We start from the raw sequence: 25,998 nt of genomic DNA, 5'->3' as shown, positions 1-25,998 counted from the left end.
CTCATCAGTGAATCCCTTAGTAAAATGCCTGGCGTATAGAATGTGCTGAATTTTTGACAAATGCAAGAATGAATGAACAAATGAACAAACGAACCATTATGTACAAATTAACAGAGTCCAAATTAGAGTTTGAAGTTTAATACTTTATTGGCTCACTGTAGGGTGCATGACTTGATTTGGAACTATATACGGTATGAGCATAATTGGGGCATAGGATGAAAAAACTCAAGAGTTCGGCATTCCAAATATGTATTCCATCGTGATTCTTTTATTGTGACTGTCTTTATTTTTAAATTGCATACTAAATTGAATTATGTTTCATAAATATCTAAATAGGTGTATATAGTTATCCCTTGACCGTTTTTCTCTTTTATTCAATTTCTTCTGATAATCTTTTTCATTAATCCTCCATTTCTTTTCTCTTATACCATGTCATTCTTTTTCAGTCATCATCTTGATACTTACTGACAATTTACTTTTCTATCCCTTGATATAGCAACTTCTTTGCCACTTTCGATGTCCACATTCTTTGAAAAATAATTTTACACAAAAATTTCTATCCTGTACATGGATCATAGGAATTAGAAATTGTATTGCCCTAATTGTTTAAAATTTTTATGTTCGGGTATTTTATCATGAGCTCCTGAGGGCAAGAGCCTCGTAGCTCTCATTGAGCCTCTGGTCCACTGTGGGATGAACAAGTGTCTGCAGTAGAGTGGACTTAAATAGCTATAAATGAATGTCATACATGGGTGGCTTCTTTTAAAAATATATATTTAACAGTTAAACTATATCAAATATAATACAAACTTTACTTTGATGGTACAAAAGATACTTAAAAACCTAGGGTTTCCCTGGTGGCGCAGTGGTTGAGAGTCCGCCTGCCGATGCAGGGGACACGGGTTCGTGTCCTGGTCTGGGAGGATCCCACATGTCGCGGAGCGGCTGGGTCCGTGAGCCATGGAGCCTGTGCTCCGCAACGGGAGAGGCCACAACAGTGAGAGGCCCACGTACTGCAAAAAAAAAAAAAAAAAAAAAAAAAAACCTAACCATCAGTTTTTATTATATAAAGATTCAGAAGGGCCAAGTAATGGAGATTTCTAGCTGATAGAATGTTAGGAAGAGATTTACTGTATTCATTTTTTTTCTCTGCAAGAAAGAAATCAGCTGGGATATATTCTTGGAAATCTGGCCAGAATGAAAATGCCTACATTCTCAATGAGACCTGGCGCTGGCACTTCCTGATTTCCTGCCTCTCCCCTTCTTTTGTTCTGATGGATCTTCAGGGAGTGCCCTTATCCTCCTTGCTCCATTTGTCTCCAGGGTGAAGGCTTGTGATTCTTAATCATACTCCATTGATTCTCTCCCCAGCCAACCTCTGGAATTGAACTTGATACAGACACTCTGTAGGGTCATATAGCATCTTTGTTCAAGAAGATAATCTTTCTCCCCTGGAATGAAAGCTGGTGTCCATTTCTCTGGAGATTTCCTTTGTACTGGCTACATCTTATGGAATTTATTTTTGAATTGTCTTGGGATCCAAGGGGGTGCTTAATTAGAACAACCAGCCAGGGAAGAAATCAAATATTTACTTTTTCTCTTCATTCAAAATCGGGCATTGTTATAGGCATTGGGAATACCACGGAAGTGTTTTTACTTTCAAAGTTTCTAGTGAATTATTCCTTTTTTAATCAATGGCAAAAAATGTCATCAAGTAAGGGTCAAATATGACAAGACACTAGGCTACATTATCTCTTAACATCTAACCTAAAGAATATATTTTGTTTTCTCTTCAGTGTTTTCTTAGAGAATATTTTATTTCATAAATCACTCTGTGAAACTAAAATTTACAAATTTCATAAAAATTTAGAATAATACTAAATTGTGTGTGTGTATAATTTCCAGATACTTCTTCAGTTGCCCTTCTACCATTTTTAGTAACTCCCCCCAATCACTGATATAAAGAGCAACAAGGATTGCTATCTTGTTAAAATTAACTTGGATTTTCTAAAAAAGAAAACTTTAAAAATATTCCTTTCATACTTTAATCGTTTTGAAAAAAAGAAAAGTAAATTCAGTTGGAAGTAAATTAAATAATTGCCCATTAACTTTGTACTAGGTTCAGCTATTTTTCCTGTAGAGATATGGAATTAACTTGAGGAAAAGCAACTTAAAAATTTCCAAGAAAAACGTAACAAAAATCACTAAACTTAAATCATTAAATTTATAACATTAATTCCATTTTCCTTCATCTTCTTTCATCTGGAATGTAGAGAAGTAACTTGAAAAGTATCTGAGCTTTCTCTCTGGGGAAAAGAAGGGAAGACAAATGACAGCAATGGTATTCAAATCACACAGAGCTTTGGGAATTAATATCCTTGTAAATGTGCAGTGTGAAGTCCTGCCTCAGGTCACATTCTTTGTAAGAAACTATAAAGCTTGTTGATTTTTAGAAAGTGGTATTGGCAATGGTATGCTTTCAAGCCTTTTATCCAAACATTTTAAAGAACAAAAAGCATATTAGTCAAACATTTGAAGTGTAGAGAAGGAAGGTATTTCTACAGTAATGGAATTATAATTTTTTCATATAGTGGTTGATCCCCAGAACTGAAAAATTTCACACATAATTTAGTTTTTCTTTGAGAAGTGTTTTGATAAAATTGACCTTAATAAAAGCAAGAATAAGAGTAAAAATATGTGGAACAACATCATGACATAGCAACAAGATAGAGTTATGAAGATTAGGGTAAGGTCCAATTATTGTCATTCTTTAACTGAAACAGAAGAATAAATAGACAAACTGAGGTTAAGGGGAAAAAATGTTCTGCTCTAGTATAAGAACAGTTGATGTTAGAATTAACTGCCAACAGAGAATGTGAAAAACTGTGGCTAGATAGGCAAAGACTGTTAAAACAGAGGATAATGCTGATTTATGATGTCAATTCAGTATACATTTTATTTAATTTCAGGTATTCTAAATCATGCTACTGTGCAAAAGTGTCCTTTTTATTTCTATATTTATAGAAGTCTTCTATATGAATTTAAAAAACAAAACTGATATATAACCAAAAAAATTAAGAAAGTAAAAAGAAAAATTGACTAGAACAAGAAAAGGGAAAGGATTATATGTTAGGATAAATATAATGTAGAGCTATAAAAGACGTGATTTTCATGTTTGGTGTTGGACATGATTCAACTGAAGAAAGCAGTTTTCATTTCCATTTAAGTTTTCTTAATATGCATTTGACTTACAAATATGCATTTGATTTACAAATGCATATATATCAGCATATATATATATATATACACTTTTACAGGAGGAATGGCATGTATTTAATTTAGGGAAGAAATCGTGAGATAGAGTCCAATACATACAATTCATAATACATGTGAAAGCTACAAGAATAGTAGAACCAGCATCTGGCCCAAAATAAGGACTTGATAAATGTTAGCTATTGTTACTGCTATTACTACTACTATCTCTAGTACTCCGAGGTTCTTTTAACAGAAATAATCACCAAATAATTATACCATAAATGAACAACAACTATGGAACATGTGCCTTGTGAAAGATTTTGCATGTATTTTAAAGTCATCCTCTCATTTCAAACCTACACAAATATTAATCTTCCTTTTTGCACATGAGGAGACTCAAGCTTTGAGATCTTAGGTAACATGTCTTCCTCAGGTCACCAAACTGGCAAGGAGCAAGGCTAGTCTCAAAAGTGGAGGTATTTAATGTCAAAGCCAGTGTCCTTTTTCACTTTTCTTCTAAAGATTGGTTTAAGTAACCTTATTAAGCTAATCAAATTAACGTCTATTTATATAATTTCTCTTTGTATTTTACTTCAAAGTAGGAAAGTAGAGAATTAAAGACAGATGTAGGTCTAGGGCTGGTCTCTTCCTCAACGAAACAAATTTATTTCTTAAAGATTTTGACTTCCTCTTCTACCTCCAGTCACTTTGGGTTATTGGCTCACCTAAAGTTACTGAGCAGCTAATGAGAATGATAACTGTAAATTGAAAATTACCCCCTTTGCTCAGCATGTGTTCTTGCTGCTTAGCGTGGTAAGCTTATTTAAGTGTAACCTCACAGTCACCTTGGAGAGACAGGAGAAGATGCATTTTAAGAGATTGAAAGGTAGTGTTTATACTGCAGTTGTATTTGTAGGCAGTTTTGATTATTTTTATTGTTGAAACTTCTTGGTGCCTGAATGAAGCATCTCTTCAAACTTTAGTTTGCTGCTGGAGTTTTCTGCTAGAGTAATAAATTCTCTGAGGGACAAACAATCCTATATCCCCAGGAAGTGAGGGATGGGGACTAAGATAAGTGACTGGAGGGCACTGAGTGGGAATGATTGGCTCCTTTCTAGCTATCCATCCTGGTATCCCTATCCAGAAGCAAATAGTTGGCTGATTTCTTAATATATTTTGTGTGCACTTCAAAGGACAAAGAGTATAGAAGGGTATTCTGACCGTTGCATTGCTTTTTCAAAGCAGAATACACAGACACTTAGAATGGGGTGGGTGTGGATTATGATGGGACATTTCTTGATTTTCTTTTCAAAGTGCGGATGTGTGGGGATGTTCTTAAGGGTACATACATAAGTCATTGTGGAGTAAATATTGCAAATATATGTGACAGAATAACATTTAGGAAGAGGACTCCTTTGACCTGTGATGCCTGGATTTATTCCATTCATGCTGTTAAGTCAATAAAGGGATTGCTCTGTTCCCCACAATAAGTACTGAACCTGATTTTGTCAGGTTTTAGGTGATGGTAAGGATGGAGGTCAAAATGGTTTTCTTGGGAGAATGTTTCTTGATCTAAAGCCATGACTCCTAGAAAAAAACCTATAAACCTCACTTTCAACAAAATGGAAAATTAAAGAGTTTCTTCTCAATCCAAATTGATCTGAAGCAGTTCTCAAGAAGCCGTCTTTTTTTCTTCTTAGGCCTTGAAAAAGTCTCAAGAAGACTAGTAGAGTCTTGGTTTTGATATTGACTTTGAGTAGTATTTGTTCAGTTATCCCTTCAGATGTTCGGATCCCTTCCAGAAACTTATCAGTACCCCAGGCATGAACTAGCATCAGTTAGAGATTTGATAGCACTGGCCTTCCTCAGCAGATGATACCTGGGGCTCCTGTGGAGCAATATCTGGGAGCCTCTGTTGGTATTCAAGGCTGATACAGGCTTTCTTGGGCAGGAGTATCCCATTATTGAATACTGGTCCAGTCACCAGCTAAGTCCCTCAGGTTTCCTTATGTAAACTTTAAACCGGCCCTCCATTCTTCTATATTCATGTTGATTTTAAAAACTCCTCATTTATCTACTCTCTCTATATATTAGTCTCCTCCTTTGCAATGACCTAGAACTTAGTTCACCAATTTTGTTTAATGACTACTTACTTGTTCTAAAAAAAAAAAACAAACTTATCTATCTCCAATTTCTATATAAATGTAACATTCACAAATTATAATGATTTTATTAGTAAAAGTACATTCTATTAATTTTTTTTGTCAAGACCTATTATAACCTACATAATATAAATATATTTTTATCACTTTAAATAAGAAGAATCACAACATTACAACTTCTTCAATTAGTAACAAAGATAATGCCAATGTGCTGGAAAGCATGTACAATCCATATGTGAATGTTGGAACAGAAAGGAAGAGAAAGTGGGCAGGTAGAGTCTGAGGTAGTACAGAGGAAAGGTAGAGAAGGGTCATAGCAGAGAGAAGACAGGGAGAAAGAAAGCCTTCCCAGAGGAAGTGCAAGCAGGGTGACTGCCTAGTCCTTGAATAAGCAAATGATGACTGGCTACAAGGGCCTCCTTAGACCATGCCCCTGCCCTCTTCTGGCTCCTTCTCACTGAGCAAACAAGAGAGACATTTGAATCTCTCTCAAAGAGACATTTGGAGACCAGGAGTCCTTTCCAACCAGAGACCAAGGCAGTGTCTTAATTTAATGGGAAAAGAAAAGGTCCCAATAAAAAGGTACAGAATCCTTGAAGGAGGAGGGAATTCTCTAAGTAGCAGAGAAGAGGAGAATTACTGAAGTGGATACTGAGAATTCCAAGATATAATTTTGCACTTTCCCATTTTTGCCTAGAGTTAACCCTGCACACTTCTATATGTCTCCTGATCACGAGAAGCTATTCGGTGGTGTTTTTGTTATGCTTGGTTGCTTCCGCGCTGTTTCCCTCTTGAGAGGACCATGGTCTATTATAATTCATGTAAATTATGAAGCTTTTGAAATATTTTAAGGTATAAAGGCACATTATTTTCTGATTTATTAATCAAGATATTGAGCATCTGGTACATAGTCTGTTCTTTATGATTATTTAAATGGAAGTGAACTGAATATCCTCTTAAGGCTCAACATGAAATAAGTTCCAATAAATAGAAAGATCAACTTCTGAAGAGTTAGACTCCTACTACTGACAGGTGATAACCTGAAAGCCTGGAAAGGGTTGTCATTGTTAACCTTTAATGTTCCTGGAATCAAGATCAGTAGTTCTTTGATGCCTTGATTTGGATTCCGCCTTCTTCAGACTGGTAAAGGGCAGCATGGTGGACTGTCTGAGATGCAGCATTTTCTTTTTTTGATTATGGAGATTTGAAGTTTGGACTCTGAAATATTCTGTCCCTCAGTACATCTCTGCTGTATTTTCTACAATTGATGAATACCAAATGTCACTGATGTATTAGGATTCTACAGTCATTTTGATTTACTTTATACTTGATTGGGAGCAACTTTTAATTAAATTCAATGTAATTTAATGGTTTCCACATGTACATTCTGTTTTCTGGGTTATAGAATCGCACAGCTGTATTTTTAGAAAGAGAACTGAGAGTTGTAAACTTTTGTTCAGCTTGCAACTGAGTTTCATTTCTAAATTTTATATGTAAAGGGAAAATTATGCAAATAAGACATCCAAAACAATGCATGTTCCATGTGAAAGGAAAATATAGTTTGACTCTGAAACTAGGCTTAGTAGGTTGTAGTCATGTTAGAATAAGGGTAAATATTGTAATGCCAATAGACGTTCTTTTGGACTCAGGCATGAGCCTGCCAAAAATGTTTCATTTTTTGATTGCTTACAGTTAGGCATAACTGGAAAACAACTGGTATAAACACTAATTCATTGAAAATGGCTGATGAGAATAGAAGAATTGAAATGGGTTGGAAGAGAAATAATAAGGCATGGGCAAGGGCCTGCTTTGAGATTAGCCTTCTTCCTTCTCTGATCCCTTGTTTGATGAGTGTTTTCCCATTAGGTTTTGGACAGAGACCTCATTTTTCTCCAACTCCTCTCAGGGTTTAAAGGTTCAGTTTCTTCCAGTACCACTCCCACACTGTCTTGTATTTAGAAAAGACAGCATGGTAATCTGTTTTATTACTCCCTTGACTGATAGCATTTCTATTCATTCCTATTTAATCTTGTTGACAGGAATTTATTTTCTGAACTTAATTATCACTGTAATTCTGAGGTTACCATTTTTTCCCCTTTAATTTCAAGAGCAGTGTTTCCTGTGAAAGGGCACATCTGTTTTTTCAGTAAACATTTTTTTCTATCTGAAGTGTCTTTGGCAACTTGGTAAGTTGTCGCCATCAGTAGAATTATAAAGACAAAATGATGAATGAAACTACTGATACAAATTAGTTATATTTCAGAATTCAAATAAAAACTCTAAGTTAACAAAGTCAGGCCCTTCTTATATACCTTTAGGGAATTATGCAATTCAGTTCATTATGCAACTCCCTCACAGCTTTCATTTTCATGTATCTGTGCAGGTTGATGTGGTTTCAGGGGATGCATATACATTGCTGTGTTTGTTTTCTGTTAAATATAAAAATTGACCTCATGATGCGGGGTGGGGGGAAGGAGGTGGGGAGGGAGAAAGAGAGAGAGATAAGAGGGAAGAAGAGGGAGGAGGAGGAGAGGGGAGACGTGGGGGGAGTTAGTTTTATATATCACAAGAATTTATATATATACATGCACATGCACACACACACACACATATGTATTCATATATGTATTGCTTACTTAAAGAACAACTTTTGGCACTTGTATTTTCAGGAGACTTAGCTCTGGAATTTTACTACTTGAAATGAGATGGTCCAGGCTTGAGCAAAGCTCAGACTTAATACAGCAATTGTGTCTAGATTGTGTCAGGATTGCTTTGCACAGTCTCATTCGCCCATTTACCCACTATTGATTCATTTACCCATTCATTCATCAAACAACAATGGAACACTTACTAAGTTCCCCAAGGAACAGTGATCTAGTGGGAGGAAGCAGATAAGTTATACGTACAAGTCAGCGAATGCTATAATAGAATGAACAATATTCTTTGGGCATCCAGAAGAAGGAGAATCTTTCTTCTGCTGCTTTTACAGTGTCCCTGACAAGCTGCTTGCAGCCACAGAAGTAGATGAGGAAATAAAATGCCACAGTGCTGTTTGTGTGACGCCAGACAGAACTGAGTTCCTAATCCCTGCTCTTTCACATACTGGTTGTGTGATCCTGGGAAAGGGGTTTTCAAGATTTAGTGCTCTGTCAATAAAATATGCTAAAAATGATACCTCCCCCATCAATTGATGTAAAGCGTAAATAGTGGAGCATGTGTGACAATACCGTCTCAGTGCTTGGTGCACAATCGATATCCATTGAGTTAATACAAGTAGAGTGTCATCACCAACAAAGTATCAGTTAAATAAATGAGACTTTTCATAGATTCACGTTCATCTATTCTAAATTTCTTCAACATAGATGTTTTATAGAATATTGTTTTACTTTTCCATTTGGTATTCAGGTCAAAACAGAAAATGTTAAGACTTTTAAAGGACTACCTTTTTTTTTAAGTTTGGAACTAAAAACTTAAAACAGTTTGTTTTTATAATTTCAGTCACAATCCCATTGCACTAATTTTATAATCTGTACATGAGTTTGACCCAAATTAACCTAAAGTATCCTACTTTGTTAGGCTTATTTATAAGCATGGACGTTTTGACAATGGTTCTCAGTCCTGTTCTGACAAATTTACCTTTTAGTTAAATTTAATGATCAGAAGATCAGTTAATGATCTGGGAAACACTATTAGCCAACCTGTGAGTTAAGTTTCTAAGATATTTTGTATGTTTATGTAAATATATAAAAACTTTATTTATAAACTTTGTGTGTATGTGTATGTTTAAACAAAGTAAGTGATTTATAGATTTTTGAAGTAGATTTTAGCTTGATTCCTAAACATTAGTAAATTAAAACAACTTGAATTTTTGTTTCTAATAACTTCTTCCAGGAAGCAAAGTTCACGGAAGACTTTTAGATCCAATCAACAGCTTTACAAATAATAGTCTAGAATGAAGCATACATAACTAAACCAAACATATCATTCTAAAGCAGTGCTGTCCAATAAAAGTAGAATGTGAGCCACATATGTAGTCTTAAAAAACAGTTGAAATTAATTTAAATAATCTAACCCATTATATCTAAAATATTATCAATTTAACATGTCATCAGGATAAAAATCAGTACTTCAGTTTTCAAATTTAAATTATAAAATAAAACATTCAGTTCCTCAGTTTCACTAATCTTATTTCAAGTGTTCAGTAGCCACATAAGGCTAGTTAGTGGCTACTGTAGTAGATAACACATATCTGAAGTCTTCCTTTTATAGATCATTTTAATGGTTATTTATGATTTTAAATGATTAGAAAATTAAACAAGTATCAGAGAGGGACCTTTATAAGGCTATAACATTATATGTTAACTTCTTTTGGGAAAAAGGAACTTATTTTTCTTTTCAAGAACCTACATGTACAATGAGATAGGCAAACTTCCAAGGATCCTGGGTGATGTTGAGGGATGAGCATCCCGAGGTTCTCTTAGAGTAAATTTGAATGCAAGTCAAGTGGCTCAAAGATTGTTCTCCACTCAGTAACTGGACAAGATTTATCATTCTTGCCATTCCTAACAAGTATCTCTGAAGCTGACTTAGCTGTTCTGATTTTTGGCCCACAGACAGATGACTTCTCCTAGCCCCTTGATACTAGGTGACAATGAGCAAAAAGCAGTTCATCTCTCCATAGAGTTATTTACCACAGAGCATTATTGTGTACTTGGCCATTTAACAAATGCTGTGGAATGGATAACTTATATTGTGATTCCACTCAGGTGCACAATGTCAAGTGCAGGTGAGAAGTTTTTTGCTTAAGCTTCTGAAAATACAGTAGGAATCTAATACATTGTTGAGCAGTCCAGAATATTCATTACGGATACGCAGAGTTGGCTACAAGTAAGAATTATTCCTAACCAACATACTAAAGTTACCAATGTGCCCAGTAGCTATTTCCCACTTTCCTAGCCCGCAAATGCTCACTCAGGGGCATTTGCTGCACACGGTAATCCCTCCAAATAACTGTTATGCCAAGGAAAATATGTTTCATTATTAAAGAATAAAGCAAATTAGAGTACATCTGAAGAGTGAGGAAGTATATCTGAATGGGAGAAAAGAGAATGTTTTAAAGAGGGGAAGGCATATTATCTCAACCTTGGAAGGAAAATAATTCAATTTGACAAATATTTACTCAGTAATTACTGTATGTCAGCAAATGCTATGAACTGAGTTCTCAGGGACTTAGCACACAGCTCCTGCCATCAAATAGCTTATAGAAAATGGGAGATTTTAGACATGGATACATTGGTAAGGAATGTTTGATGGTGGAGATGCAGCAGTAGAAAGATTACTTGAATGAAAGTACTAAAGGAATTAAGATGTGAAGCAAGGGGCATAATTAAAGAACAGGAAATAGCCTCAGATTAAAGGAAGCAATTTTTTTCTTCAAGTTGTATTGAGATATAGTTGACATACATCACTGTATTAAGTTTACGGTGTACAGCATGATGATTTGAGTTACATACATCATGAAATGATTATCGCAATAAGTTTAGTAAGCAGTCATCATCCGATATAGATGTAAAACCAAAGAAATAGAATAAAAATTTTTCCCTGTGATGAGAACTCTTAAAGTTTGCTCTCTTAACCACCTTCATATATAACACACAGCAGTGTTCATTATATTTATCATGTAGTACATTGCATCCCTAGTACTTCTCTTACTTTTAACTGGAAGTTTGTACCTTTTGACCGCCTTCATCTAATTCCCCCTCCCCTTGCCTCTGGTAACCAAAATCTGATTTCTTTTTCTGTGAGTTTGTTTGTTTTCAAAGTATTATTGACCTACAACACAGTTCCTGTTACACAACATATTAATTCAATATTTCTGTACATTTCACAATGATCACCAAGGTAAGTCTGATTACCAAGGAAGCAATTTTTGAAGAGGGAGCATCAGGAGATAGAAAGCCAGAAAGATAATTTGATCCAACACAGTGGTTAGTGCAAGATTTTAACTAGGAACGTGATACAGACAGCTCTTTACTTCAGGAAATATAAAGTTTGGTGGTAGGAAGAGCAGATTAGATAGGAGGCTATACTTATAAATAAAATTAATGATAAGAAGAGTGAATTGTAGGAAGTAAAGAGGAAGGGAGGGGACAGATTCATGATGGGTGTAGAAGGAAAATGGTTTGACCACTGATTAGGTGAAGAAAGAGGGAGGAGTCAAAGATGACTCAGGTTTTGAACTGAAAATCTAGTCAGATGGTACCATTAACAAAAATAGGAAAGATATGGTTGGGGAAAATACAGTGAGTTCCATAGTAGATGCGCTGAATTGTAGACACCTGTAAAACGTCTAGGAGTAGATGTCTAACAAGCACTTGTAAATAGAAAATTGGAATTTGGGAGATAAGTACAGTCTGAGGATATAAGTATACAAGTTTTTGAGACCAGTATTATCTGTTAAGCCAGATCCTGTGAAAATGCACATAAGTAAAAGAGTATAGGAGATATTTACTGAAAACAATAGAAGGAACTGCTAACTCAATAAAATTTCTGGGAGTCCATAACTGTTATCTTCTCGAAAGTTACTGCAGTGTCCAGCCCTCTACTATTAAGAAAGTGGCATAATACTTAATGGGTGTCTCAATTTTAGAAGTAATTTGTAACAGTTGGTGCTCAGTTCCAACTCATTGAATAAATGATGTTTAAAGGCTGTAAGTACTGAGTGGCATCCAGTGCAAGAAAAGATTCTTCAGGTGGTCCAGGCTAAAGTGTAAATAATTCTAGTGCTTGGTTCTTATGACCCTGATTAGATCTGTGGTGCTCAGGGTATCTGTATCAGAATCAGAGATTGTTTGGAGCCTAGGGAAAGCCCCAATAGGAGAATCAAGTAGAATCTTCAGAGTTTAAAGGTAAAACCTTATCCCTTTCATCAAGTAATTATTTTTGTTTGAGAAAGAGCTCTTACTCACTGGGTTCTAGTGGACTGTGGAACCACGAGGCCCCCCAGAATCCCAAGCTGCCCTGCTTTTTTATTTGATTGTATTTTCTAGGCATGAGTTTCTTAAGGACAAGATACTTTGGCTTATTCATGTTTGTGTACCTAAATCCTTGCAGGGTGTTTAGCAGTTATTCATTGCTCAAAACATATTGGTTGAAAGTCCTTTTCCTTGGCCCTGTAGTTATTGACATCTGCTAAGGAAATAATCAGACATGAGAAAAAAAATATAAAATACTATAATATATATATTATAAATACAAGCATATTTATAATAGATTTGTATTTATAACAGGAAAATTTGAAAGAGAATTAATATTTAATAATAGAGAAATGCCTGACTAAACTATGGGATGTAGACAGAATATTATACAATCATTAAAACCTGTGATTTTGAAGAACATTGATGACATGATAACATATGCAGGATATAACTCTAAATTTAAAATATAATGTATAAAATGGTAATTACAGCATGCTCACAGTTTTATCTATCAATTCACCTGTGTTGGAAGGAAATAAGTGTGACAAGAATTCCTCTTAGGGTGAGGACTATTTCTGTTTAGGAAGGTATATTGAGCCTAATCAAGTAGAAAATAAAACACAGAGATCATGTGTTAGTAGTAATAATGAAGCAGAGTGAAAAGAGTGACAGAGGGGGTGTATTTTATATAAGGTGTCACGGAAGACTTCTCTGATAAGTCACATTTGGGCAGAAGCTTGGGTATAGGAGATGAACCAGTGTGTTTGTTTGCTGGTGGGAATGATCCAGTAAAGAGGGAATGTTTGACAATGGAGTGGGGAGTAGGGACAGCCATAGGAGCCATGTCCTTGATTAGGCCCAGGTGAGAAGTTAGCCTAAGCTGTGAGTGTAAATGATTCCTTCACCATAAAGGCAGGGCATGTGCCTGCTGTTGCTGGATGTTAATAGGTATCGGTGTGGGAGTTTACGAAAGTTCTCTTCTGATTGCTTCTGTTTTCTCAGTACAATAGAAGAAAAGTCATCAAATAAGAGTGAGAAGGGATAAGAAAAGAGGGGATGTATAAAATAGTCATGTATGAGAGTGGGAGTCAGTCAATATTAGTTAAAAAGCATATAACAATTTCTATTATTTTCTGTATTTTTGGTGAATTTTAATTATTTTTTTTCTTTTCCTGACTTTTAAGTTTAATTTATTTACTTATTTTTATTGAAATACAGTTGATTTACAATGTCGTGTTAGTTTCAGGTGTACAGCAAAATGATTCTGTTATGTATACATATTCATCTATTTTTTTCAGATTATTTTCCCTTATAGGTTATTGCAAAATACTGAGTATAGTTCCCTGGGCTATACAATAGATCCTTCTTGGTTATCTATTTTATATATAGCAGTGTGTATATGTTAACCCCAAACTCCTAATTTATCCCTTCCCCACCCCTTTCCCCTTTGGTAACCGTAAGTTTGTTTTCTGTCTGTGGGTCTAGTTCTGTTTTGTATGTAAGTTCATTTGTATCATTTTTTTAGATTCCACATATAAGTGATATCATATGATGTTTGTCTTTCTCTGTCTGACTTTCTTCACTTAGATAATCTCGAGTTCGATCCATGTCGCTGCAAATGGCATTATTTCATTCTTTTTTACGGTTAATATTCCATTGTATATACATACACACCACGTCTTCTTTATCCATTCATCTGTCGATAGACATTTAGGTTGCTTCCATGTCTTGGCTATTGTAAATAGTGGTGCAGTGAACATCTGGGTGCATGTATCTTTTTTTTTTTTTTTTTTTTTTTTTTTTGCGGTACGCGGACCTCTCACTGTTGTGGCCTCTCCCGTTGCGGAGCACAGGCTCTGGATGCGCAGGCTCAGCGGCCATGGCTCACGGGCCCAGCCGCTCCGCGGCATGTGGGATCTTCCCGGACCGGGGTACGAACCTGCGTCCCCTGCATTGGCAGGCAGACTGTCAACCACTGCGCCACCAGGGAAGCCCGCATGTATCTTTTTGAATTATGGTTTTCTTCGGATATGTGCCTAGGAGTGGGATTGTAGGATCATATGGGTGAATTTTTAATTTATCCATAAGTACAGGTTTTTCTATCTCTGCATCACTTTATATCTTTTCCATCTCCTTGTAACCAAAGTGGTTAATCCAGTGGCAAACTGATAGAAAATAGAAGTGAAGACAACCGCTCAGTTCTAGAGCTTCTACAGAAACTTGTAATAACTAAGGTATCTCTTTTCTGCTAATGAAATAATTGACTTTTTTTCTCACTGCTCCTCAACAGGGTGGTGGCGATTGTCCAGAAATGAGTATTGGAGCTATAAAAATTGCCTTGGAAATTTCTCTTCCTGGTTCTTTCATCTATGTTTTCACTGATGCACGGTCCAAGGATTATCGCCTCACTCATGAGGTGCTGCAGCTTATACAACAGAAACAGTCACAAGTGAGTAGGAATCAACTCCCCACCACTGAATTTTCCATCTGAACACAGCTGTAAGAAATACAAGAGATTGCCTCCCCTCCCTGACTATACTATGTGTGACAAATGTCAATAATTACAACTATTGATCCATATACATGGACTCCAATATGTATGTGTCATTTAATCTAAACATGTTAAATGGATATGTGATATTTATATATAGCATATGAATGCCTTGTTTCATAATATGGAGAAGAAATGATTAGGGTTTAATTAAGATGCTTGTTACCATCTTATCCTTATAACTGACAAAAACATAGCCCTGACAGAAAAGGCCTCTATTTCAAATACCACCTCCTGTGTGGAATCTTGTCTGAGTCAGTTACTCATTGTATCAGTTAACGGTTGCTGCATAACAAGCTGTTCTCTCAATGACTTAAAACAATAATCATTTATTTCTCACGTGTTTGCAGGTTTCAGTTATGCTAGGCTATGCTTGCTCACTTGTGTATCTGGGCATAGTTTCAGTTTGGCTTATCTAGGTGATCTCTGGGTTGACTTGGCTCTGCCTTGCAGGTTTCTCAGCCTCTTTCTGAGACCAGGAAGCTAGTTTAGGCATGTTCTTATCATGACCAAGGCAGAAACACTAGAGAGCAAGTGGAAATACCCAAGACCTCTTGAGTTCAGGCTTAGAACCAGTAGAATGCACATCTATATCTATATATCTTCCACTTGCCTGGTAGTATGTTAATACATAGTAAGTGCTCAATAAATATATATTGATTTCTGAAAACCCTTTAAACTATCTTCTTTTTTCAAAAATCATAGGTGGTATTTGTGCTCACTGGAGATTGTGATGACAGGGGCCATATTGGATATAGAGTCTATGAAGAAATTGCCTCTACAAGTTCTGGTCAAGTGTTCCATCTGGACAAAAAACAAGTTAATGAGGTCAGTTTAACAAAGTGGGTCTACTTTATTACCAGCTACCTTACCAGCATCAGTTAGGCAAACCTAATTGTGTCAGTTTTGATTTCAAAAACAATTCAAACAAAGAAACATTTTCCCCCATTCCCCACAGGTCAATAAAGTCATTAAAACAATGTGGAGAAACATAGATTTATCTGGTATTAATTTCTAGACTGTATTATGCTATACTGATAAATTATTTAGATTTAAGCATACATTTATTTAAAATTCATTTAGTGGAGCTTGAAAATTTTTGTAGTTGTTGTTGTTTAGTAAGGTAAGTTTGTATTTCTTTTTTTTTTTTTACTTTTTTTTTTTATAACAAATTTAATCAGTTATACATATACATATGTTTCCATATCCCCTCCCTTTTGCGTCTCCCTCCCACCCTCCCTATCCCACCCCTCCAGGCGGTCACAAAGCACCGAGCTGATCTCCCTGTGCTATGCGGCTGCTTCCCACTAGCTATCTACCTTACGTTTGGTAGTGTATATATGTCCATGCCGCTCTTTCACTTTGTCACAGCTTACCCTTCCCCCTCCCCATATCCTCAAGTCCATTCTCGAGTAGGTCTGTGTCTTTATTCCTGTCTTACCCCTAGGTTCTTCATGACATTTTTTTTTCTTAAATTCCATATATATGTGTTAGCATACAGTATTTGTCTTTCTCTTTCTGACTTACTTCACTCTGTATGACAGACTCTGGGTCTATCCACCTCATTACAAATAGCTCAATTTCATTTCTTTTTATGGCTGAGTAATATTCCATTGTATATATGTGCCACATCTTCTTTATCCATTCATCCGATGATGGACACTGAGGTTGTTTCCATCTCTGGGCTATTGTAAATAGGGATGCTATGAACATTTTGGTACACGTCTCTTTTTGAATTCTGGTTTTCTCAGGGTATATGCCCAGTAGTGGGATTGCTGGGTCATATGGTAGTTCTATTTGTAGTTTTTTAAGGAACCTCCATACCGTTCTCCATAGCGGCTGTACCAATTCACATTCCCACCAGCAGTGCAAGAGTGTTCCCTTTTTTCCACACCCTCTCCAGCATTTATTGTTTCTAGATTTTTTGATGATGGCCATTCTGACTGGTGTGAGATGATATCTCATTGTAGTTTTGATTTGCATTTCTCTAATGAGTAAAGATGTTGAGCATCCTTTCATGTGTTTGTTGGCAGTCTGTATATCTTCTGTGGAGAAATGTCTACTTAGGTCTTCTGCCCATTTTTGGATTGGGTTGTTTGTTTTTTTGTTATTGAGCTGCATGAGCTGCTTATAAATTTTGGAGATTAATCCTTTGTCAGTTGCTTCATTTGCAAATATTTTCTCCCATTCTGAGGGTTGTCTTTTGGTCTTGTTTATGGTTTCCTTTGCTGTGCAAAAGCTTTGAAGTTTCATTAGGTCCCATGTGTTCATTTTTGTCTTTATTTCCATTTCTCTAGGAGGTGGGTCAAAAAGGATCTTGCTGTGATTTATGTCATAGAGTGTTCTGCCTATGTTTTCCTCTAAGAGTTTGATAGTGTCTGGCCTTACATTTAGGTCTTTAATCCATTTTGAGCTTATTTTTGTGTATGGTGTTAGGGAGTGATCTAATCTCATACTTTTACATGTCCCTGTCCAGTTTTCCCAGCACCACTTATTGAAGAGACTGTCCTTTCTCCACTGTACATTCCTGCCTCCTTTATCAAAGATAAGGTGACCATATGTCCGTGGGTTTAACTCTGGGCTTTCTATCCTGTTCCATTGATCTATCTTTCTGTTTTTGTGCCAGTACCATACTGTCTTGATTACTGTAGCTTTGTAGTATAGTCTGAAGTCAGGGAGCCTGATGCCTCCAGCTCCATTTTTCGTTCTCAAGATTGCTTTGGCTATTCGGGGTCTTTTGTGTTTCCATACAAATTGTGAAATTTTTTGTTCTAGTTCTGTGAAAAATGCCAGTGGTAGTTTGATAGGGATTGCATTGAATCTGTAGATTGCTTTGGGTAGTAGAGTCATTTTCACAATGTTGATTCTTCCAATCCAAGAACATGGTACATCTCTCCATCTATTTGTATCATCTTTAATTTCTTTCATCAGTGTCTTATAATTTTCTGCATACAGGTCTTTTGTCTCCTTAGGTAGGTTTATTCCTAGATATTTTATTCTTTTTGTTGCAATGGTAAATGGGAGTGTTTCCTTGATTTCACTTTCAGATTTTTCATCATTAGTATATAGGAATGCCAGAGATTTCTGTGCATTAATTTTGTATCCTGCAACTTGACCAAATTCATTGATTAACTCTAGTAGTTTTCTGGTAGCATCTTTAGGATTCTCTATGTATAGTATCATGTCATCTGCAAACAGTGACAGCTTTACTTCTTCTTTTCCAATTTGGATTCCTTTTATTTCCTTTTCTTCTCTGATTGCTGTGGCTAAAACTTCCAAAACTATGTTGAATAAGAGTGGTGAGAGTGGGCAACCTTGTCTTGTTCCTGATCTTAGTGGAAATGGTTTCAGTTTTTCACCACTGAGGACGATGCTGGCTGTGGGTTTGTCATATGTGGCCTTTATTATGTTGAGGAAAGTTCTCTCTATGCCTACTTTCTGCAGGGTTTTTATCATAAATGGGTGTTGAATTTTGTCAGAAGCTTTCTCTGCATCTATTGAGATGATCATATGGTTTTTCTCCTTCAAGTTGTTAATATGGTGTATCACGTTGATTGATTTGCATATATTGAAGAATCCTTGCATTCCTGGAATAAACCCCACTTGATCATGGTGTATGATCCTTTTAATGTGCTGTTGGATTCTGTTTGCTAGTATTTTGTTGAGGATTTTTGCATCTATGTTCATCAGTGATATTGGCCTGTAGTTTTCTTTCTTTGTGACATTCTTGTCTGGTTTTGGTATCAAGGTGATGGTGGCCTTGTAGAATGAGTTTGGGAGTGTTCCTCCCTCTGCTATATTTTGGAAGAGTTTGAGAAGGATAGGTGTTAGCTCTTCTCTAAATGCTTGATAGAATTCGCCTGTGAAGCCATCTGGTCCTGGGCTTTTGTTTGTTGGAAGATTTTTTATCACAGTTTCAATTTCAGTGCTTGTGATTGGTCTGTTCATATTTTCTATTTCTTCCTGATTCAGTCTTGGCAGGTTGTGCATTTCTCAGAATTTGTCCATTTCTTCCAGGTTGTCCATTTTATTGGCATAGAGTTGCTTATAGTAATCTCTCATGATCTTTTGTATTTCTGCAGTGTCAGTTGTTACTTCTCCTTTTTCATTTCTAATTCTATTGATTTGAGTCTTCTCCCTTTTTTTCTTGATGAGTCTGGCTAATGGTTTATCAATTTTGTTTATCTTCTCAAAGAACCAGCTTTTAGTTTTATTGATCTTTGCTATCGTTTCCTTCATTTCTTTTACATTTATTTCTGATCTGATTTTTATGATTTCTTTCCTTCTGCTAACTTTGGGATGTTTTTGTTCTTCTTTCTCTAATTGCTTTAGGTGCAAGGTTAGGTTGTTTATTCGAGATGTTTCCTGTTTCTTAAGGTGGGATTGTATTGCTATAAACTTCCCTCTTAGAACTGCTTTTGCTGCATCCCATAGGTTTTGGGTCGTCGTGTCTCCGTTGTCATTTGTTTCTAGGTATTTTTTAATTTCCTCTTTGATTTCTTCAGTGATCACTTCGTTATTAAGTAGTGTATTGTTTAGCCTCCATGTGTTTGTATTTTTTACAGATCTTTTCCTGTAATTGATATCTAGTCTCATAGCATTGTGGTCGGAAAAGATACTTGATACAATTTCAATTTTCTTAAATTTACCAAGGCTTGATTTGTGACCCAAGATATGATCTATCCTGGAGAATGTTCCATGAGCACTTGAGAAAAATGTGTATTCTGTTGTTTTTGGATGGAATGTCCTATAAATATCAATTAAGTCCATCTTGTTTAATGTATCATTTAAAGCTTGTGTTTCCTTATTTATTTTCATTTTGGATGATCTGTCCATTGGTGAAAGTGGGGTGTTAAAGTCCCCTACTATGAGTGTGTTACTGTCGATTTCTCCTTTTATGGCTGTTAGTATTTGCCTTATGTATTGAGGTGCTCCTATGTTGGGTGCGTAAATATTTACAATTGTTATATCTTCTTCTTGGATTGATCCCTTGATCATTATGTAGTGTCCTTCTTTGTCTCTTCTAGTAGTCTTTAATTTAAAGTCTATTTTGTCTGATATGAGAATTGCTACTCCTGCTTTCTTTTGGTTTCCATTTGCATGGAATATCTTTTTCCATCCCCTTACTTTCAGTCTGTATGTGTCTCTAGGTCTGAAGTGGGTCTCTTGTAGACAGCGTATATATGGGTCTTGTTTTTGTATCCATTCAGCCAATCTGTATCTTTTGGTGGGAGCATTTAGTCCATTTACATTTAAGGTAATTATCGATATGTATGTTCCTGTTCCCGTTTTCTTAATTGTTTTGGGTTCGTTATTGTAGGTCTTTTACTTCTGTTGTGTTTCTTGCCTAGAGAAGTTCCTTTAGCATTTGTTGTAAAGCTGGTTTGGTGGTGCTGAACTCTCTCAGCTTTTGCTTGTCTGTAAACGTTTTAATTTCTCCATCAAATCTGAATGAGATCCTTGCTGGGTAGAGTAATCTTGGTTGCAGGTTTTTTTCCTTCATCACTTTAATTATGTCCTGCCACTCCCTTCTGACTTGTAGAGTTTCTGCTGAGAGATCAGCTGTTATCCTGATGGGGATTCCCTTGTGTGTTATTTGTTGTTTTTCCCTTGCTGCTTTTAATATGATTTCTTTGTGTTTAATTTTTGACAGTTTGATTAATATGTGTCTTGGCGTATTTCTCCTTGGATTTATTCTGTATGGGACTCTCTGTGCCTCCTGGACTTGATTAACTATTTCCTTTCCCATATTAGGGAAGTTTTCAACTATAATCTCTTCAAATATTTTCTCAGTCCCTTTCTTTTTCTCTTCTTCTTCTGGAACCCCTATAATTCGAATGTTGGTGCGTTTAATGTTGTCCCAGAGGTCTCTGAGACTGTCCTCTGTTCTTTTCATTCTTTTTTCTTTATTTTGCTCTGCAGCAGTTATTTCCACTATTTTATCTTCCACCTCACTTATCCGTTCTTCTGCCTCAGTTATTCTGCTATTGATCCCATCTAGAGTATTTTTTATTTCATGTATTGTGTTTTTAATCGATGCTTGATTCATCTTTAGTTCTTCTAGGTCCTTGTTAACTGTTTCTTGCATTTTGTCTATTCTATTTCCAAGATTTTGGATCTGGGAAATAGAATCTTGGATCATCTTTACCATCATTATTCTGAATTCTTTTTCAGGTAGAGTGCCTATTACCTCTTCATTTGTTAGGTCTGGTGGGTTTTTATCTTGCTCCTTCTCCTGCTGTGTGTTTTTCTGTCTTCTCATTTTGCTTATGTTACTGTGTTTGGGGTCTCCTTTTTGCAGGCTGCAGGTTCGTAGTTCCCGTTGTTTTTGGTGTCTGTCCCCAGTGGCTAAGGTTGGTTTAGTGGGTTGTGTAGGCTTCCTGGTGGAGGGGACTAGTGCCTGTGTTCTGGTGGATGAGGCTGGATCTTGTCTTTCTGGTGGGCAGGTCCACGTCTGGTGGTGTGTTTTGGGGTGTCTGCAGACTTTTTATGAGTTTAGGCCACCTCTCTGCTAATGGGTGGCGTTGTGTTCCTGTCTTGCTAGTTGTTTGGCTTAGGGTGTCCAGCACTGTAGCTTGCTGGTCGTTGAGTGAAGCTGGGTGCTGGTGTTGAGATGGAGATCTCTGGAAGATTTTTGCCGTTTGATATTATGTGGAGCTGGGAGGTCTCTTGTGGACCAGTGTCCTGAAGTTGGCTCTCCCACCTCAGAGGCACAGCACTGACTCCGGGCTCCTCAATTTGGGATGATGTGTTGTCTATTCATGTATTCCACAGATGCAGGGTACATCAAGTTGATTGTGGAGCTTTAATCCGCTGCTTCTGAGGCTGCTGGGAGAGGTTTCCCTTTCTCTTCTTTGTTCTCACAGCTCCTGGGTCTCAGCTTTGGATTTGGCCCCGCCTCTGCGTGTAGGTCGCCGGAGGGCGTCTGTTCTTCGCTCAGGCAGGACAGGGTTAAAGGAGCAGCCTCTTCGGGGACTCTGGCTCACTCAGGCCGGGTGGGAGGGAGGGGCATGGAGTGCGGGGCGAGCCTGCAGCGGCAAAAGTCGGCGTGACGTTGCACCAGCCCGAGGCGCGCCGTGCGTTCTCCCAGGGAAGCCGCCCCTGGATCCCGGGACCCCGGCAGTGGCGGGCTGCACAGGCTCCCGGAAGGGCGGTGTGGGCAGTGACCTGCGCTCGCACACAGGCTTCTTGGCGGCGGCAGCAGCAGCCCCAGCGTCCCACGCCCGTCTCTGGGCTCCGCTCTTTCAGTCGCGACTCGCGCCCGTCCGTGGAGCCCCTTTAAGCAGCGCTCTTAATCCCCTCTCCTCGCGCACCAGGAAACCAAGAGGGAAGAAAAAGTCTCTTGCCTCTTCGGCAGCTCCAGAGTTTTCCCGGACTCCCTCCCGGCTAGCTGTGGCACATTAGCCCCCTTCAGGCTGAGTTCTCGCCGCCAGCCCCAGTCCTCTCCCTGTGCTCTCCACACCACATTTTCTTTATCCATTTATTTATTGATGGACACTTAGTTTGCTTCCATATCTTGGCAATTGTAAATAATGCTGCTATGAACATTGGGGTGTATGTATCTTTTTGAATTAGTGTCTTTGCTTTTTTCAGATATATACCCAGGAGTGGAATTGCTGCGTCATATGGTAGTTTTATTTTTAGTTTTTTGAAAAGCCTCCATCTCATTTCCACAGTGGCTGCACCAATTTACATTCCCACCAACAGTGTACGAGGGTTCCTTTTTCTCCACATCCTTGCCAACATTTGTTATTTGTGTTCTTTTTGATGATAGCCATTCTGACAGGTGTGAGGTGATATCTCACTGTGATTTTGATTTGCATTTCTCTGATGATAAGCGTTGTTGAGCATCTTTTCACGTGCCTGTTGGCCATCTACATTTCCTCTTTGGAAAAATGTCTATTCAGATCTTCTGGCCATTTTTTAATTGGGTTTTTTTGATGTTCAGTTGTGTGAGCTGTTTATGTATGTTGGATACTAATTCCTTTTCGGTCATATCATTTGCAATATTTTCTCCTTTTCAGTAGGTTGTCTTTTTGTTTTGTTGATGGTTTCCTTTGCAGTGCAAAAGCTTTTAAGTTTAATTAGGTCCCATTTGGTTATTTTTGCTTTTATTTCCTTTTCTTTAGGAGACAGATCCAAATAAATATTGCTACGATTTTTGTCAAAGATTGTTCTGCCTATGTTTTCCTCTAGGAGTTTTATTGTTTACAGTCTTACATTTAGGTCTTTAATCCATTTTGAGTTTATTTTTGTATATGGTGTTAGAGAATGTTCTAATTTGATTCTTTTACATGTAGCTGTCCAGTTTTCCCAGCACCACTTATTGAAGAGACTGTCGTTTATCCATTTTATATTAATTTACCATAAGTGTGTGGGTTTATTTCTGGGCTCTCTGTTCTTTTCCATTGATCTATGTGTCTGTTTTTGTGCCAGTACCATACTGTTTTGATTAGAGAATATACTTGTTTTAGTTTCTCTGATGCCTTTTGTTTTGTCATCTGAGACTTTGGATGGGCTGTTCTTTCCTCCCAGAAAACTTTCCAGACTCTGTACCCATAACCACCAATCCCTCATCCTCCCTTAACCTGGCTAATTCCCATTCATCCTTCAATCTCATGTTAGAAGTGATTTCCCTCAGTGGACCTCCCTGAATCCCCAAATTTGGGCTAGGTGCCTGTCCTTTGTCCCTCTCTTATTGTATCATCATGTTGTATTATTATAACAGTGTATCTACTGTAATAGGCTATAAGCTTCACATGAGCAAGAACTGCTTTTGTTTTTATATTTCTGCTGCCTGCCAGAGTGCCAAGCGTATAGTAAACTAGCAGAAACTTAATATCAACAGATATTAAAATGCCTGTTGACTGAATGAATGAAGAATTAAGATGGTGGAATTACACTGAGATTTGGAGTAGAAGAAATCCCCAGTGATTTCCACATTTCCATAAAATCTCAGGTCTTCTACTCTATGCTATAGAAAATTGAAGAAGAAAGGAATTGTTTGGTTAAGAGTTTCACTGCACACAGGGAGAACCTGTATCTAAATTTAGTCACATCTCATGTAAGCAGGGATGCTGATTCTAAGTCAGAGTATGATGTCGAACCCAGGTACTATGACTTAGTGTCCAGGGCTCTCTCTATTATTCCTTTCTTCCAAGAGCCTGGAACTTACTTCAGTGGGATCTTGGAGGTGAGGAGAGGAAAACATAAATTTTCCTCTACCCTTCTATGCCTCAGCTGAACCTTGTAACAAAAGACAATTTAACAAGAGAAAAACAAATTGAAGTTTATTAACATGTATACCTTAGGTACACATGGGAGATACCCAGGGGAAAAATTAGTTGCTCTCCAAGATGGCTTAGAACTCAGGCCTAAATACTATTTTCAGGATAAGTCAAGGAAAGGCTGGTGAGGCAGTTTTGGGCAGGTGACCAGGAAAAGCAAGGTTAACAAAGGTAAAGTTTGTTATGCAGATTTAAGTCAGAGGATTCTCTTGTGACTTGGAGTCATCCTTGTATTCCTGATACGGAGAGGGAGACACCCTTACAAATGGAGATTTCCTTTATAAATGTAAATTTCCCTTATAAAAGGGTAGCCTCTACTCTGTTTTCAGAGCCTCTTCTGTGTCTGCTGTTTCTCAAAATAATCCTGTGCCAAAGAAGCATATGTGGAGGTACCATATTCTGCCACCCTTCAGAAGCCCTTCTGAACCCTTCCTTAATTCTTCTGAGTCAACCTGTCCATCAGTTGATGTTGTTTTCTTTGTACATCACAGATTCAGTTGTTCAGATTGTTCTTGCCAGTGAATATACTTTTCTCTCTGCTTTGGGCTTCTCTATTTTCCTGATAGGGTAACCAACGCTAAAGAGTATAGCGTTAAAAAAGTAAATATGCAGAGGTATCATAGTGCTGTTAGAATTTGTTACATGGATTTACTTTATATGAGGTAATTGATATATGACAAAGGTGAACTTTTTGTAGCAATATCTACATTAGCATAGTCTGTTGTGGTGGAGAAAGTCATCGGTAATACCTAACACTTTACTCTTTTTAACGACATAATACTGTCTTACACAATATATTTAAGAAAATTACAGATAGGGAAATATCAGACAAAAAGACCAATTTGATTGCTAATGAATTTAATTCACTTTCATATCTTCTTTAGGAAATAAATAACTTGTCTTGAATTTCCATTATTTTGTAGTAGAAGAATTATCACAAGAATAGGTATTCTGATCCTGGCTTCCTGGATTTTTGGTTTTTGTTTTTGCTTTTTTTTTTGCAATGTTCTTCATTTTTTATTAGAAATGTATTATAAGACAATACTCAGTACTTGGATTTAGACAAATATCATTTATGAATTCAGGGTGCAATATCAAACAGAAAAAAGCTCATTTACAGAAGAGGTTTCCAAAGTAAACACAATAGAAATAGTCAGTTTTTATGAAATAAAAACCAATTTGTAATTTTTCCAAACTTACCCTGAATACTTTTGCAGCTTCGAAAATATTTGGATAAGTTTTATAGTATTTGTTCATTTCACTCATTCCCTATACTCCCTCTTTTAGCTGGGGCCTGGAAGTTGAAGTTCAGAATTTCAAAAAAGAACTGTTCTTTTAGAAATTTCTAGCCTAAACAGATGTAGAAAAGACTAGGACCCTAATGGAAAACCTCTCATTACATATTTGAAGGTTTGTCAGACTGAATAACTTATAGAGGTTTAAACTTATTTTTTCTTTAGACTATAAGTATTTAAGTGTTATTTTAAAGGGCACATAAACATGCTTGGCTAGCTCTGTTGACCATAGAAGACTTTCCAAGTGTACATTGATTTTTGCAGTTGTGGAATGAAGCAAAGCTGACTCCCACGTGGAGAGACTCTGTGAGCCTCCCTTCATTGAATAAACTCTAATGGGGCATCCACAGCTTATTATTCCCTACCTGAAAGAATAATAAGCAAATAATGTTTTTGTGCCTGTATCAAATAAATGAATGAGTTGTTTTTCATTATAATTTTATTCTATGATTATGCAGCAAAGAAGTTTTA

At 36.9% G+C, this 25,998-nt stretch overlaps 1 protein-coding gene across 4 annotated transcripts in view; it reads left to right on the top strand.

Moving 5' to 3' along the window:
• Positions 1-25,998, top strand: part of HMCN1 (hemicentin 1) — a gene marked incomplete at its 5' end in the record, with an annotated part of 518,370 nt that overhangs the window by 112,546 nt on the left and 379,826 nt on the right. For all 4 annotated transcript variants that reach the window (XR_014293546.1, XM_082615777.1, XM_082615778.1 and 1 more), the window contains 2 exons: positions 14,685-14,843; positions 15,651-15,773. Coding sequence is in view for 3 of the 4 variants with exons in the window: in XM_082615777.1 (XP_082471903.1) it covers positions 14,685-14,843; positions 15,651-15,773 (282 nt within the window). The remainder of the gene's footprint in view (positions 1-14,684; positions 14,844-15,650; positions 15,774-25,998) is intronic.

This window comes from Mesoplodon mirus (assembly GCF_964341445.2).
Source record: "Mesoplodon mirus genome assembly, chromosome: 3".
Lineage (NCBI taxonomy): Eukaryota > Metazoa > Chordata > Mammalia > Artiodactyla > Ziphiidae > Mesoplodon > Mesoplodon mirus.
The sequence above is the reverse complement of the archived record's forward strand: the minus strand, read 5'-3'. Positions and strand labels throughout refer to the sequence as shown.